Source organism: Triticum aestivum, chromosome 5A, assembly GCF_018294505.1.
Source record: "Triticum aestivum cultivar Chinese Spring chromosome 5A, IWGSC CS RefSeq v2.1, whole genome shotgun sequence".
Taxonomy (NCBI): Eukaryota; Viridiplantae; Streptophyta; class Magnoliopsida; order Poales; family Poaceae; genus Triticum; species Triticum aestivum.
The window spans coordinates 557340938-557359426 of record NC_057806.1 but is presented as its reverse complement, the minus strand read 5'-3'; the positions used below and the strand labels follow the sequence as shown (position 1 = coordinate 557359426).

The window sequence follows — 18489 nt, the reverse complement described above, 5'->3', positions numbered from 1 at the left end:
CGCTCCGCTGCCACCGCCGGATCCCATGTGAGCCGCTGCATGGTTCTGCCCGGCATCACCCGCCCCGCGCCCGGTGCCGTCTCCACCACGCGGAGCAGTAGGTGGCTTTGGCGGGTGTTCTGCTAGGAACCGTGGGGTGGGCGGGAGTCACCTCGCCCAGCCATGGTCGCCGGCGGGACTCGCCTGCTCTACCCGTCAGCAGAGGGAAGCTCGTCGCCAGCCTCTGCCGAACCCTAGCCGTGTCCTCGTCGCTAGCCAATGTACGTGGATGTTCTGGATTCTCGATTGAAGGAACTGAAACGTACTACGCCGTATCGTCGACCGAACCAGACCTGGACGCATACCCGTCTGATCCCGTCCCATCAATCAGGCTTTCGTGTTGGGCCACATACCCAGGTGAGATCGGCCCACCTGCCGAGAGAAGCCCATCGGCGCTCAATAAGCTTTTCAAACGAGCCGTTCTCGCAGATCGAATCCCGAGCACCGGTGATTCTGGCGCGAACGCCGCCGGCGCCTTCTTCGTATGACCGGCCGCCGCCCGGTGCCCCTTCTTCTTCCTGACGACCGTGTCCATGAATCCGGACGCACCATATCGAATAAGGTGAGCTTAGGCATGCTTACCTTGGGGAGGGGGCCCTTCCATGGCCGAACAGCCGACGGCGCCCTCCTCCGATGAACGACTCGTCGGATCATCTCCGTCGCCTCTCCCGTGTGTAGTCCTGCCCTTGCTGGATCGTCGCCCGGTAACACGTCTTGAACGATCGCCGCCACATCCTCGAAAGGTCGCTAATGTCAGTTTATGACGGCCAGCTTTTGACCATATGTTTTTGGTCACAAAAAGGTCACAAATGGAAATTTGTGACCATTCAGTGACCAATAGTGGTGGTCACAAGTTGACATATTTCTTGTAGTGCTCCTTGTTGTAGCCGGAGTTGAGTAATTCACAGACCCAATCGGACGGCGTCGGCGAAGCCTCCGGCAACGAACTGCCCGCTTCATCATCCTCATCGTCGTCCTCGCTATCGCCCAGCGCCCAAAAACGCCCTCCGACGTGCCGCCGACCACTTGGGGTGGATCCCAGTCGCGCACGGGCGGACGCCCCTACGGTCGCCCTCCCATCGCCACTAGCATATGCTGAAGAAAGCAGCTCAAAGTAAGGCTGATGCATGTGACCTTGTGTGATTTTCTAGCATTTATTTTCTATTTGTGACATGTATTTTTTAGTGTATATAGTGGAATAAAATAGAATAGAGATAGATTGCAAGATATATATTTTGATTATTCTTTGGAGCAGTGTTGCTAAATACTAAGACTTGTTTTATCTCAGTCGATTGATGTTATATTTGTGAGATTTATGTGAAGACTCGTGCAAAAAGTTTTTTGTAGTTTTTAATATTTGATTCATACCTATCACAGATCGAGATCTAGCACAGATATAATCCCTTCGTTTCAAATTACTCGTCACAGAAATGAATGTATCTAGAATTAAAATGCAGCTAGATACATCCATAACTGCGACAAGTAATTCAGATTACAAGGATAAAGAGCAGCGAGCAGAGGGACACGTGGATGGCGAAACACAAGGCGCCGGATCGGCCGCTAATTCTACACGTTTTCGAGTCGAGTAGCAGTAGCCAAGTTGCACTTGATAGTTGATACATTGGGAATGGGATCTTTGCTATAAATTGCACGGAGTTCTCAATGCTCAACGACGTTCTTCTTCCACTTCCTGCCAAAGAGGAGCTAGCACAGGTAAATCATCTCCCAAATTCTGAAGGCTGAACGAACTTACATGCAGGGCAAGACAGACATGTCTGCCAAGGGCGGCAAGGCCCTTGTCCAGTCGGACGCGGGGGCGTATGTGGCGTGGTCGGGCGTCGACCAGCCGGAGCTTACTGCAGAGGGGCTCGGGTGTGGCTTGCTCGTGCTCAGGCCGCTCTCCTTCGCGCTGCCGCACTACGCCGACTCCCACAAGTTCGGCTACGTCCTCCGAGGCTCCGGGGTCGCCGGTGTCCTCCCGGTCGCCACGGGGAACGCCTCCTCCGCGGCCAGGGAGAGGGTCGTGCGCCTCGAGGTCGGCGACGTCATAGCCGTGCGCACTGGGGATGTCTCGTGGTGGTACAACGACAGCGACGGCGATGCGGACGACCTCTCAATCTTGTTCATGGGCGACACGGAGCGCGCTGTCAGCCCGGGGGACATTTCCAACTTCTTTCTCGCCGGCGGCAACAGCGTCCTAGGCGGCTTCGACGTGGGCCTCCTCGCCAGGTCATGGCCTGGCGTGACGAAGGAGCAGGCCGCCGCCGTGTTCCGGAGCCAGCCAGCCGTCCTCCTCACGGGGCTGAGCACGAAGCTGCCCGGCGTCTGCCCGCGCGAGCACGACAGAAAAGGGCTCGTCGTGAACGCCGGACAGGTCGCTGCAGGGACCCTGGAGACGCTCACCGCGGCGGACCTGGCGGCGCTAGGGGACCTCGGGATCAGCGCGGTGATCGGCCGGCTCGATCCCGGCGCCGCGTGCGCGCCATGGGTGTTACGGGAGGGTGCGGCGCAGGCGGTGTACGTGGCACGTGGGAGCGCGCGGATGCAGGTGTCTTCCTCCGCGGGCGGCGAGACGCTGCTGCTGGACGAGGAGGTCGCCGCGGGGAGTGTGTTCGTCGTACCGCGGTTCGCGGTGGCGCTCATCTCCGCCGGCGCCAACGGAGCAGAGTGGGTGTCCCTGGTCAAGAGCGCCAGGTACGTATATGTGGATTTCGGCATTTCGCTAGCTTATATGTAAAATGGCAATCATTACTCATTATGCTGTCGTGCTCGCATGGCAGGCCCGCGGTGGAGCACCTGACCGGGGATGGCTCGGTGCTCGGCGGCTTGACCGCGCAGGTGCTGCAGGCGTCGCTGAGCGTGGCGCCGGAGCTGGTGGAGCTGCTCGGAGGCCGCAGCGCCGAGCCGTCGCGCTGAGCGGTCGGTGCACGCGTTCGCGCCGCGGCGTCCGTTCACTTTCCGTGGCGCGTGTGTCCCGTATGCTCCGTTGACGTGTACCACACGATCTGTATTATACGCTGTTACGTCTCTACACGTGCTTACTTACGTGAATGAGCAAAATAATTATGTGCATTGTTGTACTCATATGACACCACAAGTGTGTTACCCCTCGGTTTGGGTTATATACGTTGTTATGTCTCTTAATTACGTGAATGAGAAAAATAATTCTGCGCGTTGTTGTACTCATATGAGACCACAAGTCTGTTAGCCGTAGGCTTGGGTTTTACTCCATTCATTTCTTTTTTATTTTGCCTACTAGTTTTGTTTTAAATTAAACTTTCTAAAGTTCGTTCAATTATATATATAGAAACAGTTTAGCTACTTGTAAGTCAGCCTGCATTTAGAATTTGGGCCAATGGAGTTTAGGATCAAGGAAGCATAAGCTGCCAGAGGGAAGTAAGGAGCAGCCGCTGGCTCGCCGGACAAGCATCAACCTCTGAGTCTATCTTAGGATGGCAGACGACCTCAATATCTATCTTACGGTGGCACACGACCCCGATATCCATCTTAGAGGTGGGGGAGGGTGTATGTTCGCCCGGAAAAATTGTTCATCACTGGGGTTAGAACGATGGCCAAGGGCAACGACACCATGGCGGTGGGTGGTGGTTGGGGGGAGGCCAGGGCGGCTATGCTGGTGAGCGCCGTCGGCCACGAGCGGCGGCAGCAGGCGGTTAGATCGGTGGTAGATCGGCGGTTCGAGGTAGAAGATGAATAGTAAAAATGTTTCCAAGGTAGGAAGGCATCTTGCCGTTGGTTTTGCATCTGAGGGCTGAAAATGATTCTGTTGACCATAAATTCATTTTCAGTCGATTGATCTCTAGCTACTCCCGTATAGAAAGCATATTAACATTCACAATACCAAATCAATATCATTAGTTCCATCACGGAATATACTTCATACTCTCTTAGTTTCATAATGTAGTGCGCACAATTTTTTAAAAAGTTAAACTTTACAAACTACAACCAAGTTTATGGATCAAACTATTTATATCTTCAATACCAAATATATGAAATATGAAAGTACGGATTATGATGATTGTAATTATATATGTTTGGCATGCTAGGTGTAAATATTTTTCTACGCAAACTTGGTCAAAGTTGATGATATTTGACTTTAAAAAAATCTATATACTCTACATTATGGAATATAATGAGTATTGTATTAATTTAGTATTGTATATGTTGATATTAATTATTGGCGTGGATGGCTGGTGAGATGTTTTCAAACACGGGCGAGCCGTTGGGGGCGGTCCTAGGTGCCGTGGGCGGCGACTCCGCTTCCCTCGGTGACCTCGCCGTGGCTGATGCGTGGGTGCAAGTTCGTCGGGGCCCGAGTGGCGTCCCGGTGTGCCCGGCTCCGGTGTGCTCCTCGGAGTCGGGGCGGGGGGCATGCGGTGGTCGTTTCTGGGCCCTGGCGGCGGGCAAGTCCGACGAGGAGGATGGGACTTCCCCGCCGCGACTGGCTCCCCCGCTGGCTGGCGCGACCCTCGGCGACTTCGTGCAGGTGGCGGTGGCGGCCGGCGTCGGTCGGGGAGATTGTCGTCGTCGTTTCGCCCCGGGGGGCAGTGGATCTCGGGCTACGGCGGTGCGGTACTGGAGACCGCCGACGCCCTGTGCGCCGAGCCCGCGGGTGGACCGCGCCCCTCGTCGTCCCTTGTCCTTGCGGCGGCCTCGGCGGCGGTCGAGGAGTGGCCTTCGCTCCCTCTCGTGCCCGCGTTGGCGTTGTTGTCGGCGGCGGCGGCACGGGTGGCGGAGACGGCCGACGCGCTAGGGTTACCGCTGTCGGGCGGGGTGCCTGCCTTGGGCTAGCTTGCGCTTGTTGGGCCTAGGACAGCCTCGGGCTGTCTTGGGGCCCAACCGTCCTCAGGGGTGGATTCCTGTGAGGCTGCGGGGGGGGGGGGGGGGGCAGGTGGACGCTGCTGCAGCTGGGCCTGGCTCGGCTGGGCCATGTGCCTCTTGGCCTGTCCAGGTTGGTGCCCGCGAGCCCGGGCCGCGGCGCTATATATGGCTGCGCAGGGGCATGCGCGACTCTCTCGCTAGGGTTTTTGGCTCGTCCCAGTGAGGTGCGGCGCTTTAGGCGGTTTGCCAGATCTCTCTCCCCCCTTCCTCCTCCACCCCTCACTCGCTCCTTTGCTGCGGTGGCAGCCATGGGAGACCGGCGAGTGGAGAAGAGGCCGATGGATCCTCCGATCCCCGACGAGGAGAGGCGGTGTGAGAAGGCACTGTGGGAGCAGGCGAAGCGTGGTTAACGGGCCAAGGCGGCAGGGCATGAAGATGGTGGTGGTGGTTTCGAGCAAGGCCAGGGTGGTGGTTCCGGCCAGGGCTATGAGGGTAGCCATGGCCAAGGCTATGGCTCTGGATCTCACGGGCACGAGGGGGATTGGGGCCCTCCTCCCCCTTGGTGGGGCCAGTAGGAGCGAAAGAAGAAGCGCAAGAATGGGGCACAGTGGCGCGAACTGGAGCGCAAGCCGCAGGAGCACCTACTCTGTGGCGGGGGCCATGGGGATCCGTTGGCTAAGAAGCCACGGGCGTCGGCCGTCCCGATGGCGGTGGTGCTGCCGGACGCGCCGTGCGGGTAGACGGACGCGCCCATCCCAGTCGAAGAAGACGGGGGCGAATGCTTCAAGTGCGGCAGGACCGGGCATTTCCAGGCCAATTGCACCTTTCCTCCCCTCTGCGTGATCTGTAAGCAGGAAGGGCACACCTCGGCCTTTTGCCCGACGCGGGGCAAGCATCTCCACCTTCAGATCATGGGAAGTGCGATACCGGGTGAACGGTTTTTCTGCTTGGACGTCAAGGAAGAATAGGAGGTTGAGGGCATTGATCTCCAGGCTGCCAATGGGGCTATCTTGTCGGTGGAGCCAGGGAGGCTCTTGCTGCGCGTACTCAAGCTGGAGCTGAAGCACATGTTTGCGGGGGACTGGGATTGGCAGATCTCTCAAGTGGGTGATGATGACTTCGCGGTTACTTTTCCCTCCGCGGATCTGTTGCACATGGCTGAATCTAGTGGTAAACTGTTTCTCTCTATCAATGATATTACGGTGCGGGTGCGTGATTCTATCTAGGAGAGCATTGTGCCTCTCTCCATGCCAGAGGTGTGGCTCCGTCTCCATGGCATCCCCAAGAAGCACCTGCGTGTCGACCGCCTGATGGAAGGACTGAAGATGTTGGGCAGGCCCATTGTGGTGGACGAGCTCTCACTCATCCGGATGGGACTGGTGAGGATGAAGTTTGGATGCAAAGCTCCGGACAAGATGAATGGCTTCGTGCAAGTATGGTTCAATCATGAGGGCTTTGACATCAAGGTGGAGGTGGAAAGACTCCCGAAGCGCACGGGTGAGGGACCAGTGGGGCCAAGTTCTAAAAAGGCTCCTCCCCGCCCTAGCGACAAACAGGGCCAGCCTGGTTCGGGGAACGGGGGTGCGAATGGCCAGCTGCAGGCTACGCCCGTGGCTCAGGGAGGGCCGGGTACTGCCATTGGCAGTCACCATCAAGGCCTGCCATGACGAGGAGAATGAGGACAGCATGCCGAACACGTCGATTGACACAGAGACCTGGGATATGCTGGGCTGCAAAGCTCTCGCGCTCGTCGAGGACAAAGAAGTGGCGGCGCCGGGAGCGCTTGCGACTGCGGATACGGCATGGAACAGCCCGCCACCGGCGCGCACGCTGATGGGGGAATTTAACCAATCTGGTTCTAAGGAGTTGGCTGGCGCTGGCTCCATGCTCTCGGGTGACCCGGCTTCCCCCAGTCTGCTGGGCTCTGACACGGGTGTGGTGCTCAACGAACCATCCATGCAAACCCCGTTGTCAAGCCGCCGCAGTGCGGGGGGTTCCGGTCGTGCTCCTAAGAAGACGGCTCGACGCAAGCCTTCGGCCAACCGCGCCGTGCTTTCCCTTCCTTCGCCTAATGCGTCGGTATGCGTGGACCTGCAGGCGGCTCTGGGCTCTGCGGGCGCATCGTCCAAGGCTCGGCGCTCTCGCGCTTCCCCAGTGTCCCAGTGCGTGCCAAGTGCCCGGGCCAAGGCACAACTGGGAGAGCTGTCATCCATGGAGAGCGCGCAGCTGCGCCTTGCGGAGAAGAATCTCAAAACTACAGGTAATCCCCCCCTCCTTTAAGATTCTGAATGCTTTTACAGACCTGGAACTTGTCTCGATCCTCGATGATAGCGGTTTTAAAGTAGGTGCGGAGAGCGGTGAGCTAGTGTCGTTGATTCGTGCTCGCGAAGATGCCCAAGCGGCTCTGGCTGAAGCTGCCGTGCTGGCAAAGACCAGGGAGGCCTTTGCCACGTCTCTGGTTGTGCCAGACCCTGTAGGGTCTGTTGTGCTGTCGGGTGGGGCTGCTGAAACCAGGGAGGTGGAGGCTACCCCCTCGACGAGACGTGCCCCGGCTAAAAAACATGTGGCAAAACCGGTGACATCCAGAGGGGTGCGCCGTCGCAATCGTATTATGTGATGCGCTACCTTTTCTGGAACATTCGGGGCTGCGGCCACTCTAGCCATCGTACCCAGCTTAAGGAGTACATTGCCCACGAGCGTATTGACGTCATCGCGCTTCAGGAAACGATTAAAGCCGATTTTACGTATAGAGATTTGACAGCTTACGACCCCCTTCATCGTTTTGTTTGGGGCTGGGTGCCTTCTGTGGGTCACTCTAGCGGTCTTCTTTTGGGATGTAACAGTGATGCATGTGATGTTGTAAGCTGGGATGTGGGCTCATTTTTCATTGCAGTTACGATTAAACACATAATTTCTCTTGTTTCTTGGGTGATTGTTTGCGTCTACGGACCACCCAATCATTCTCGGGCTGCTGATTTCTTGGGTGAAATCCAAAGCTTGGTTGGGGCCAAGCAAGCCGCCAACGTCCCCATTGTCCTTGGGGGCGATTTTAATCTTATTCGCTCGGGAGCGGATAAGAACAACCATAATATAGACTGGCTTGGAGTGAACTTATTGAATAATACTATCGATAATACTATCGCGGCATGTGCCCTGCGGGAGATCGCTAGGATAGGCGCTAGATATACGTGGACCAACAAACAACTCTCCCCTATGCGCAGTGTTCTCGATCGTGTCTTTGTGACTTCCGATTGGGAAGTGCTCTTCCCCATGTGTACGGTCGTGACAGAAACGTGTATTAGGTCAGACCACGTTCCGCTGATCTTAGCTTCTGGGGAGGACCGGATCAAGCGTAGCCCTTGTTTCTACTTTGAAACAGGGTGGTTTGAGGTCGAGGGTTTCGGTCCCTTGCTCATTGCGCGCTGGGAGTGTGCAAGAGGTACGGTCGGCTGCTCCAGGGGTCCTCTGGACACTTGGATCTCGGCGGCTGGTGCCCTTCGTGGTTTCCTCCGTGGGTGGGGTGGAAACCACAGGAGCGACGCGAAGCACGCTAGGGAAGCTATAATCGCTGAAATTAAAGCCCTTGATGCTCAAGCTGATTCCAGACCCTTCCTAGAAGCAGAATGTGCCAACCGTTACGCACTTGGGAACCAGGTGCTTGCCATTCTTAGGGAGGAGGAGGAATACTGGCGTTGTAGGGGCGGCGTCAAGTGGATCACCAAGGGCAACGCGAATACGGGATATTTTCACGCCTTTTCCAACGGTCGTAAACAGAAGTGCTCGATTTTGAGACTACAATCCGATCAAGGGCTGTTGGTTAGTCAATCGGAGATCGCGACCCACATCTATGACTTCTTCCTCAACTTGTTGGGAACAGCCGAGGACAAGCCCTTACACCTCCGGGCTGACTTCTGGGGAGAAGATGCCCGCGTGTCGCAAGCCGAAAATGACTTCTTGGCCTTGGCTTTCTCCATGGAGGAGATCGATGAAGCGGTGGGAGCAATGAAGATTGACACTGCGCCTGGCCCGGATGGCTGGCCGGCCGCGTTCTTCCGCCGTTTCTGGCATGTGCTTAAAGACCTCTTTTACAGGATTATTAATGGTTTTGCATTAGGTACGGTAGACATTTCTCGCCTCAACTATGGTGTCATCAGCCTCATTCCCAAAGTCAAAGGGGCCGACACTATTAAGCAATACCGTCCCATCACTCTTATTAACGTGCCTTTCAAGATCTGCTCTAAGGCTTACACGACCAGACTTGCCCCGGTAGCGCGACGCGTTATCGATCACAGTCAGTCCGGTTTACTCAAAGGTCACAACATTCTCGAAGGGCCGATAGTGCTGCAAGAGATCATCCACGAGCTTAAACGCACTGGGCAACCCGCCGTGCTTCTCAAGCTCGACTTTGAGAAAGCATACGATCGCGTGAACTGGGAGTTCATTCGCGAGGTGCTGACTCGGAAGGGATTCGAGCAAGGCTTTGTTCACCGCATCATGCACCTGGTCTCGGGAGGCCAGACTGCTGTGTCGATTAACAGAGAGGTTGGGAACTTATTTCACAACAAACAAGGACTCAGTCAAGGGGACCCCTCATCGCCTCTGATCTTCAACTTTGTTGCGGACGCCCTCTCAGCCATGGTTCATAAGGCTAAGGACGCCGGCCACATCCACGGTGTGGTTTCTCACCTTATTCCGGGAGGACTCATGCACCTTCAATATGCGGACGACACCTTATTGCTCTTTGAGCCAGACGATCATAGCGTAGCCTCAATCAAACTCATCCTCCTTGCTTTCAAACTCATTTCCGGCCTTAAGATTAATTTCCTTAAGAGCGAGGTGATCGCCATTGGGATGAACCCTCTACTCGCTACTCGTGTCGCCAACTTGCTTAATTGCAAGCTAGGGAGATTTCCAATTAAGTACTTGGGCCTGCCTATCTCGGATAAACACATCTCTATTCTTGAATGGGAGCCCTTGTATGACAAGGTGACGAACAGAGTGAGCCCCTGGCGCGGCCAGTTCCTCTCCTCGGCGGCCAGGCTGATCCTCACTAACTCCAGCCTCTCTTCCCTTCCACTGTTCACTATGGGCATTTTCTTGCTGGCTGATGGGGTTCATGCCAAGCTTGATACCCCCGATCCAAGTTCTTTTGGGAAGGAACTGGGATCAAAAATAAGTACCACCTGATCAAATGGGCCGCGCTCTGCCGCCCTAAGAAATTCGGGGCCATCGGGATCCTTAACTCCAAACTCATGAATGTCGCACTCCTAACCAAGTGGATTTGGAAACTCTCCCAAAACGAGCAGGGGCTTTGGGCGGACATTCTTCGCGCCAAATACTTCCCTGATGGGAATTTCCTCACTTCCAAAGCGATTAGGTGGTACTTTGGGTTGCTGGCACACGGCTTGGTGTTTCTTGATGTGTCTTAGGTGCTAGCCCTACCCCTCTATTTATATGTTGAGCCTTAGGGTCGAAACTTGGAGTAAAAGCCTCCACAAAGTCGATTTCACCCGAAAGGCAAGAGTCCTTCTCGGACTCCAGGGCCAGACGCCAGGGTTCCCGGCATTTGGACACAGACGCCAGGGACCCTGGACTCCACAAAACTTCCTTTTGCGCTTTCCAAAAACCTTGTGGGCTTTCCCCTTTGGCCCAAATGAAGTGTTCTCGTACCCAAACATTTCGGGAAACATCCGGAACCCCTTCCCGTCAATTCTGGAACCCTTCCGGTGACCAAACACTATTATGCCATATATCAAACTTTATCTCTGGACCATTTCGGAGTTCCTCGTCATGTCCGTGATCTCATCCCGGACTCCGAACAACATTCGGTCACCAACATACACAACACATATAGTACTATATCGTCAACGAACGTTAAGCGTGCGGACCCTACGGATTTGAGAACTATGTAGACATGACCAAGACACCTCTCTGGTCAATAACCCAATAGCGGGACCTGGATGCCCATATTGGCTCCTACATATTCTACGAAGATCTTTATCGGTCAGACCGCATAACAACATACGTTGTTCCCTTTGTCATCGGTATGTTACTTGCCCGAGATTCGATCGTCGGTATCTCAATACCTAGTTCAATCTCGTTACCGGCAAGTATCTTTACTCGTTTTGTAATACATCATCCCACAACTAACTCATTAGTTGCACTGCTTGCAAGGCTTATAGTGATGTGCATTACCGAGTGGGCCCAGAGATACCTCTCCGACAATCGGACTGACAAATCCTAATCTCGAAATACGCCAACCCAACAAGTACCTTTGGAGACACCTGTAGAGCACCTTTATAATCACCCAGTTACGTTGTGACGTTTGGTGGCACACAAAGTGTTCCTCCGGTAAACGGGAGTTGCATAATCTCATAGTCATAGAACATGTATAAGTCATGAAGAAAGCAATAGCAACAAACTAAACGATCAAGTGCTAAGCTAAGGGAATGGGTCAAGTCAATCACATCATTCTCCTAATGATGTGATCCCGTTAATCAAATGACAACTCATGTCTATGGTTAGGAAACTCAACCATCTTTGATCAACGAGCTAGTCAAGTAGAGGCATAGTAGTGACACTATGTTTGTCTATGTATTCACACATGTATTATGTTTCCGGTTAATACAATTCTAGCATGAATAATAAACATTTATCATGAAATAAGGAAATAAATAATAACTTTATTATTACCTCTAGGGCATATTTCCTTCAGCAACGAGCCCATCCCAACAGGCTCGTTCGTTAGCGAGGAGGGGCTTTTGAAGGATATAGAGGGTGGGTTGCTGCGAAGCGCGTCAGCACCAGAATATCAACGTTAGTGGCTAACTGATAGGCAGCGAAATGGCTTTTCCACAAGGGTTCCGTGCCAAACCAATGGTCCAGCCAAAATCGCATTGAGGAACCATTGTTGACGCAGAACTTGGTTCCTAATGTGAAGGCGGGCATAACTTTCTGGATCCCATTTAGCATGAACTTGGTTCACCTTTTTGGAATGGGATCCAGAAAGTTATGCCCGCCTTCACATTAGGAGCCAAGTTCTACGTCAACAATGGTTCCTCAATGCGATTTTGGCTGGACCATTGGTTTGGCACGGAACCCTTGTGGAAAAGCCATTCCGCTACCTATCAGTTAGCCACTAACGTTGATATTCTGGTGGCTGATGCGCTTCGCAGCAACCCACCCTCTGTATCCTTCAAAAGCCCCTCCTCGCTAACGAACGAGCCTGTTGGGATGGGCTCGTTGTTGAAGAAAATATGTCCTAGAGGCAATAATAAAGTTATTATTTATTTCCTTATTTCATTATAAATGTTTATTATTCATGCTAGAATTGTATTAACCGGAAACATAATACATGTGTGAATACATAGACAAACATAGTGTCACTAGTATGCCTCTACTTGACTAGCTCGTTGATCAAAGATGGTTAAGTTTCCTATCCATAGACATGAGTTGTCATTTGATTAACGGGATCACATCATTAGGAGAATGATGTGTTTGACTTGACCCATTCCGTTAGCTTAGCACTTGATTGTTTAGTTTGTTGCTATTGCTTTCTTCATGACTTATACATGTTTTATGACTATGAGATTATGCAACTCCCGTTTACCGGAGGAACACTTTGTGTGCCACCAAACGTCACAACGTAACTGGGTGATTATGAAGATGCTCTACAGGTGTCTCCAAAGGTACTTGTTGGGTTGGCGTATTTCGAGATTAGGATTTGTCAGTCCGATTGTCGGAGAGGTATCTCTGGGCCCAGTCGGTAATGCACATCACTATAAGCCTTGCAAGCATTGCAACTAATGAGTTAGTTGCGGGATGATGTATTACGGAACGAGTAAAGAGAATTGCCGGTAACGAGATTGAACTAGGTATTGAGATACCGACGATCGAATCTCGGGCAAGTAACATACCAATGACAAAGGGAACAACGTATGTTGTTATGCGGTCTGACCGATAAAGATCTTCATAGAATATGTAGGAGCCAATATGGGCATCCAGGTCCCGCTATCGGTTATTGACAAGAGAGGTGTCTCGGTCATGTCTACATAGTTCTCAAACCCGTAGGGTCCGCACGCTTAACGTTCATTGACGATATAGTACTATATGAGTTATGTATGTTGGTGACCGAATGTTGTTCGGAGTCCGGGATGAGATCACAGACATGACGAGGAACTCGGAAATGGTCTGGAGATAAAGTTTGATATATGGCATAATAGTGTTTGGTCACCGGAAGGGTTCCAGAATTTACCGGAAGGGGTTCCGGATGTTTCCCGAAATGTTTGGGTACGAGAACACTTCATTTGGGCCAAAGAGGAAAGCCCACAAGGTTTTTGGAAAGTGCAAAAGGAAGTTTTGCGGATTCCAGGGGCCAGATGCCAGGGTCCCTAGCGTCTGGGTCCAAACGCCGGGAACCCTGGCATCTGGCCCTGGAGTCCGAGAAGGACTCTTTCCTTTCGGGTGAAACCGACTTTGTGGAGGCTTTTACTCCAAGTTTCGACCCCAAGGCTCAACATATAAATAGAGAGGTAGGGATAGCACCCAAGACACATCAAGAAACACCAAGCCTTGTGCCGGCAACCCCGTCCCCTCTAGTTTGTCCTCCGTCCTAGTTTTCGTTGTGCTTAGGCGAAGCCCTGCAGAGATTGTTCTTCACCAACACTGTCACCATGCCGTCGTGCTGCCGGAACTCATCTACTACTTCGCCCCTCTTGCTGGATCAAGAAGGCGAGGACGTCACCGAGCCGAACATGTGCAGAACTTGGAGGTGCCGTGCTTTCCGTACTTGGATCGGTCGGATCGTGAAGACGTACGACTACATCAACAACGTTGATAGAACGCTTCTACGAATGGTCTACGAGGGTACGTAGACAACACTCTCCCCTCTCGTTGCTATGCATCACCATGATCATGCGTGTGCGTAGGAAAACTTTGAAATTACTGCGTTCCCCAACAGTGGCATCCGATCCAGGTTTTATGTGTAGATGTCATATGCACGAGTAGAACACAAGTGAGTTGTGGGCGATATAAATCATACTGCTTACCAGCATGTCATACTTTGGTTCGGTGGTATTGTTGGATGAAGGGGCCTGGACCGACATTGCGCGTATGCTTACGCGAGACTGGTTCTATCGACGTGCTTTGCACACAGGTGGCTGGTGGGTGTCAGTTTCTCCAACTTTAATTGAACCGAGTGTGGCTACGCCCGGTCCTTGCGAAGGTTAAAACAACACCAACTTGACAAACTATCAATGTAGTTTTGATGCGTAGGTAAGAACGGTTCACTACTAGGAAAAGGGCTATAGATGGAAATGACACTAATGGCGCACCAGACAAGTGGTGCGCCATTAGTATATACTAATGGCGCACCACCCTCTGATGCGCCATTAGTGTTGAAACTACTAATGGCGCACCCTGACCACGGTGCGCCATTAGTACCAAATTTTTTTTGAACTAGTGCGCCTGTCCAAACATACTAATGGCGCATCCCCTGGTGGTGCGCCATTACTAGTTGTAACTAGTAATGGCGCACCATCCAGGAGGTGCGCCACTAATGTTATTTTTTTATTATTGCTTTTATTCCTTTTTTTGCAAAAGTTCTAATGGCGCACCGCCAGGGGGTGCGCCATTAGTAACCTGGATTACTAATGGCGCATTTGTTGCTGGTGCGCCATTAGTAAGTGGGCAGCAACAAGATATTTTGGACAGCCTCTCCTCCCACACTCACTTTCTCCCCACTTCATTCTCTCCACCGCCTCCTCCTTGTCTCGGGTGCCTCCTCTTTTTCACCTCATTTCCACCATAGATTCATTCAAATTAAGTGGTTAAGTTACCTTGTTTTGCTAGGTAAGTAAGGGGGGAAGCTATATTTATGTTGTTCTCCCTACAAACAATGTGCACATGCACTTTTTATGGCCTAGCTAGATCTATGTATGTTCGTGGTGTTGCATATGTTTGTGGTGTTGCATATGTGTTTGTGTTTGGAGGTGTACCGGTATTTGAAATGCGATAGTTGCCAATATTTTGCCGGAATGTTGATTCATTTCCGTTTCGGCGAGAATTTTGGCATTAAGCATTCTTTTTGGTCCTATTTTTAGGGAAAGTCATGCCAAATTTTTTCTTGGTTCTAAAATATCGTTTTGCTCTACCCCGCAGGCGACCATGGTCCGCACGATGACCGAAGGCATCGTGAATAGGTTTTTGAGGTCCGCGAAGGCCGAGATGCTTCAAAAGAACGAGACGGAGATAAGATGTCCGTGTCGAAGATGCAAGCTGAATAGCCTTATTGCGGACCCGGATTCCGGGCAGGTGCGGGACCACCTGCTCTTGCGTGGTTTCATGGATGGCTATCGGTGGCAAGGTGATGATGATGACTACGAAGTCGTTCATGGGGGCCGGGCAAGAAATGAGGAAGGGCAGCAAGACAACCACCGCGGCTCGGGGGGGCGAGAAGACGAAGAATCCCCAGGAGATGATCACGACGGTGATGCTGTACACAGTCATCATGTAGAAGATGCAGGACATGATGATGATGCCGGCGGAGCAGACGACGTTGGACCATCGATGGGCTGGGTGCAGGACCCTCATATTCAAGAGCTGCTTCTCAAGCAGACGGATAACGCAAGAGCTGCCGCCCGAGAGAAAGCCAAGATGGATCAACTTGAGTTAGACGCGGTTACTCCGTTGTATGAAGGATGCAGGCCCGAGGATACCCGCCTGAAAGTAACGCTCATGGCTCTGGAGATGAAGGTAAAACACAAAATGACCGACGCATGCTTCGACGAGAACATGTCATTCTGGCACGAACGTCTTCCCAAGGGGAACAAGTGCCCGACCAGTTTGGAGGAGGCAAAGAAAATCGTGTGTCCTCTGGATTTACCGCACGTGAAATACCATGTGTGCATGAACAATTGCATCATTTATCGGGACGAGCACGCGGAGTCTACAATATGTCCGGTGTGCGGTGTCACTCGATACAAGAAGAGGAAGAAAGCTCCTCGAAAAGTGGTGTGGTACTTTCCGATCACTCCTCGTCTGCAGCGGTATTTCGCGGATCCTAAGGTAGCAAAGCTCCTGCGTTGGCACGCGGATAGGGAGGAGAAGAAGCGAGAAGATGACGCAAATGATCCGGAGATAGATAAAAAAGACAAGATGCTGAGTCACCCTAAGGATGCGAGCCAGTGGCAAGCATTGAACTTCGAATACCCAGAATTTGGGAACGATCCAAGGAACATCGTGCTGGGCGCGAGCACCGATGGAGTCAATCCGTTTGGCAGCCAGAGAAGCACACATAGCACCTGGCCTGTGTTTGTGTGGATGTACAACCTTCCCCCCTGGTTGTGCATGAAGAGGAAGTACATTCACATGAGTATGCTAATTGAAGGGCCGAAACAACCAGGGAACGACATCAATCTGTATCTGGGGCTGCTGAAAGAGGAGCTTGACACGCTGTGGAAAACGCCAGCCAATACGTGGGACGCCGCAGAGAAAGAATATTTCCCTATGAGAGCCGCACTGCTCACGACGGTGCACGACTATCTCGGTTACGGATATCTTGCGGGGCAGGTAGTCCACGGATTTTCTGGATGCGTAAGGTGCATGGATGACACAACGTATCGCCAGCTAGATAGAGATCCCGGGTCTTCGAAAACCGTGTTCATGGGACATCGAAGGTGGCTTCGCGACGATGACCCGTGGAGGAAACGCAAGGATCTGTTCGATGGTGAAACCGAACCCCGAAAACGCCCGTGTACGAGGAGCGGCGAGGAAATAGACAAGCTGTTGAAAAATTGGAAAGACTGCCCACTGCCGGGAAAGAAGCAAAAGGCGCCAGAGCCGGGAAAGAAGCGAAAGGCGCCAGAGCCGCTGCTGAAGGTATGGAAAACGAGGTCTGTTTTCTGGGACTTGCCGTACTGGAAGATCCACCGTGTGCCTCACAGCCTTGATGTCATGCATATCACGAAGAACGTGTGCGAGAGTCTGCTTGGTACCCTGCTCAACATGCCAGAGAGGACCAAAGATGGGCCGAAAGCAAGGGCAGACTTGAAATCAATGGGCATCAGGCAGGAGCTTCACGCTATATATGATGATGATGATGATGATGATGATGATGAGGCGAAGCAGGACACAGAAAGTCGTCGCAAAGGCAAAAAGGCCAAGAAGACCGGAAATGACTACCCTCCCGCGTGCTTCACTCTAAGTCAGGAGGAGATCGAGCAGTTTTTCACCTGCCTCCTAGGAGTAAAACTTCCTTACGGTTACGCGGGGAAGATAAGCAGATACCTAGACCCAGCGAAGCAGAAGTTCAGCGGGATGAAGTCTCACGACTGTCACGTGCTGATGACGCAGATACTTCCAGTTGCAATCCGTGGGATCATGGACGCGCACGTCCGTGAAACGCTATTTGGCCTATGCAACTTCTTCGACGTCATCTCTCGGAAGTCGATTGGCGTGAGGCAACTCAGAAGGCTACAGGAAGAGATCGTGGTGATACTATGCGAGCTTGAGATGTACTTCCCGCCCGCATTCTTCGACGTTATGGTGCATCTGCTGGTCCATATAGTGGAGGATATCATCCAACTCGGGCCGACGTTCCTGCACAGCATGATGCCGTTCGAAAGGATGAATGGTGTCATCAAAGGATACGTTCGCAACATGTCACGTCCAGAAGGAAGCATAGCCAGGGGCTTTCTGACCGAAGAGTGCATCTCCTACTGCACGAATTATCTAGGCATCGAGAACCCCGTTGGTCTGCCCGTCAACAGGCACCTCGGCAGGCTCGCTGGATGGGGTCACCGTGAGGGTCGCCGCGAAATGCATGTCGACTTCGAGGGTCGACTCGCCGACTTTGAAAGAGCAAACCTAGTCGCGCTACAACACATAGACGTGGTCGATCCTTGGGTGGTAGAGCACAAAACCTTTATTAAAAAGACGTACAATGACCGAGGCCAACAGAGGACGGACGGAGATACACTCAAAGAGCACAACTCATGTTTCACGCGTTGGTTCAAGCATAAGCTTCTGTCGTACCCTTTACATGAGGATTCTTCCGCGGAAGAACAACTCATATTCGCCTTGTCACAGGGCGCCGAGCACAACCTGATGACCTATGAGGCGTACGATATCAACGGCTACACATTCTACACCGAGGCCAAGGACATGAAGAGCGATGGTTATCAGAACTCCGGGGTAACGATGGAATCCTACACCGGTAACGACAAGGACAGATACTACGGAAGGATCGAGGAGATCTGGGAGCTGAGCTACGCTGGAGAGAAGGTCCCGATGTTCCGTGTCAGATGGGCCAAGAACGTCATAAAAGAAGACCGGTATTTCACCACCATGGTTATACCCGAAGCCAAATCCAAGACCGCGGGCGCAAACGTCACCGCGAAAAATGAGCCATGGGTACTGGCTTCCCAAGTGGACCAATGCTTCTTCATTACCGACCCGCCAAAGCCCAGTCGTGTTGTCGTGAGGAGAGGCAAAAGGAAGATCATCGGAATGGATGGAGTAGCCAATGAGCAAGACTTCGACAAGTACGGCGACCCGAGGATCGAACATGACGACGATGATGAAGTAGCAGCATACACCACAAGAAGAAGCAGG

The 18489-nt window shown here is 52.6% G+C and overlaps 1 protein-coding gene across 1 annotated transcript; it reads left to right on the top strand.

Annotated features, from left to right (window-relative positions):
* Positions 1-1709: 1709 nt before the first annotated feature.
* LOC123107670 (11S globulin seed storage protein 2) lies at positions 1710-3223 on the top strand. Its single transcript, XM_044529618.1, has 2 exons — positions 1710-2733; positions 2820-3223. The coding sequence occupies exons 1-2, from the start codon at positions 1793-1795 to the stop codon at positions 2953-2955; spliced, it is 1077 nt and encodes a 358-aa protein (XP_044385553.1). The 5' UTR covers positions 1710-1792; the 3' UTR covers positions 2956-3223.
* Positions 3224-18489: the final 15266 nt, after the last annotated feature.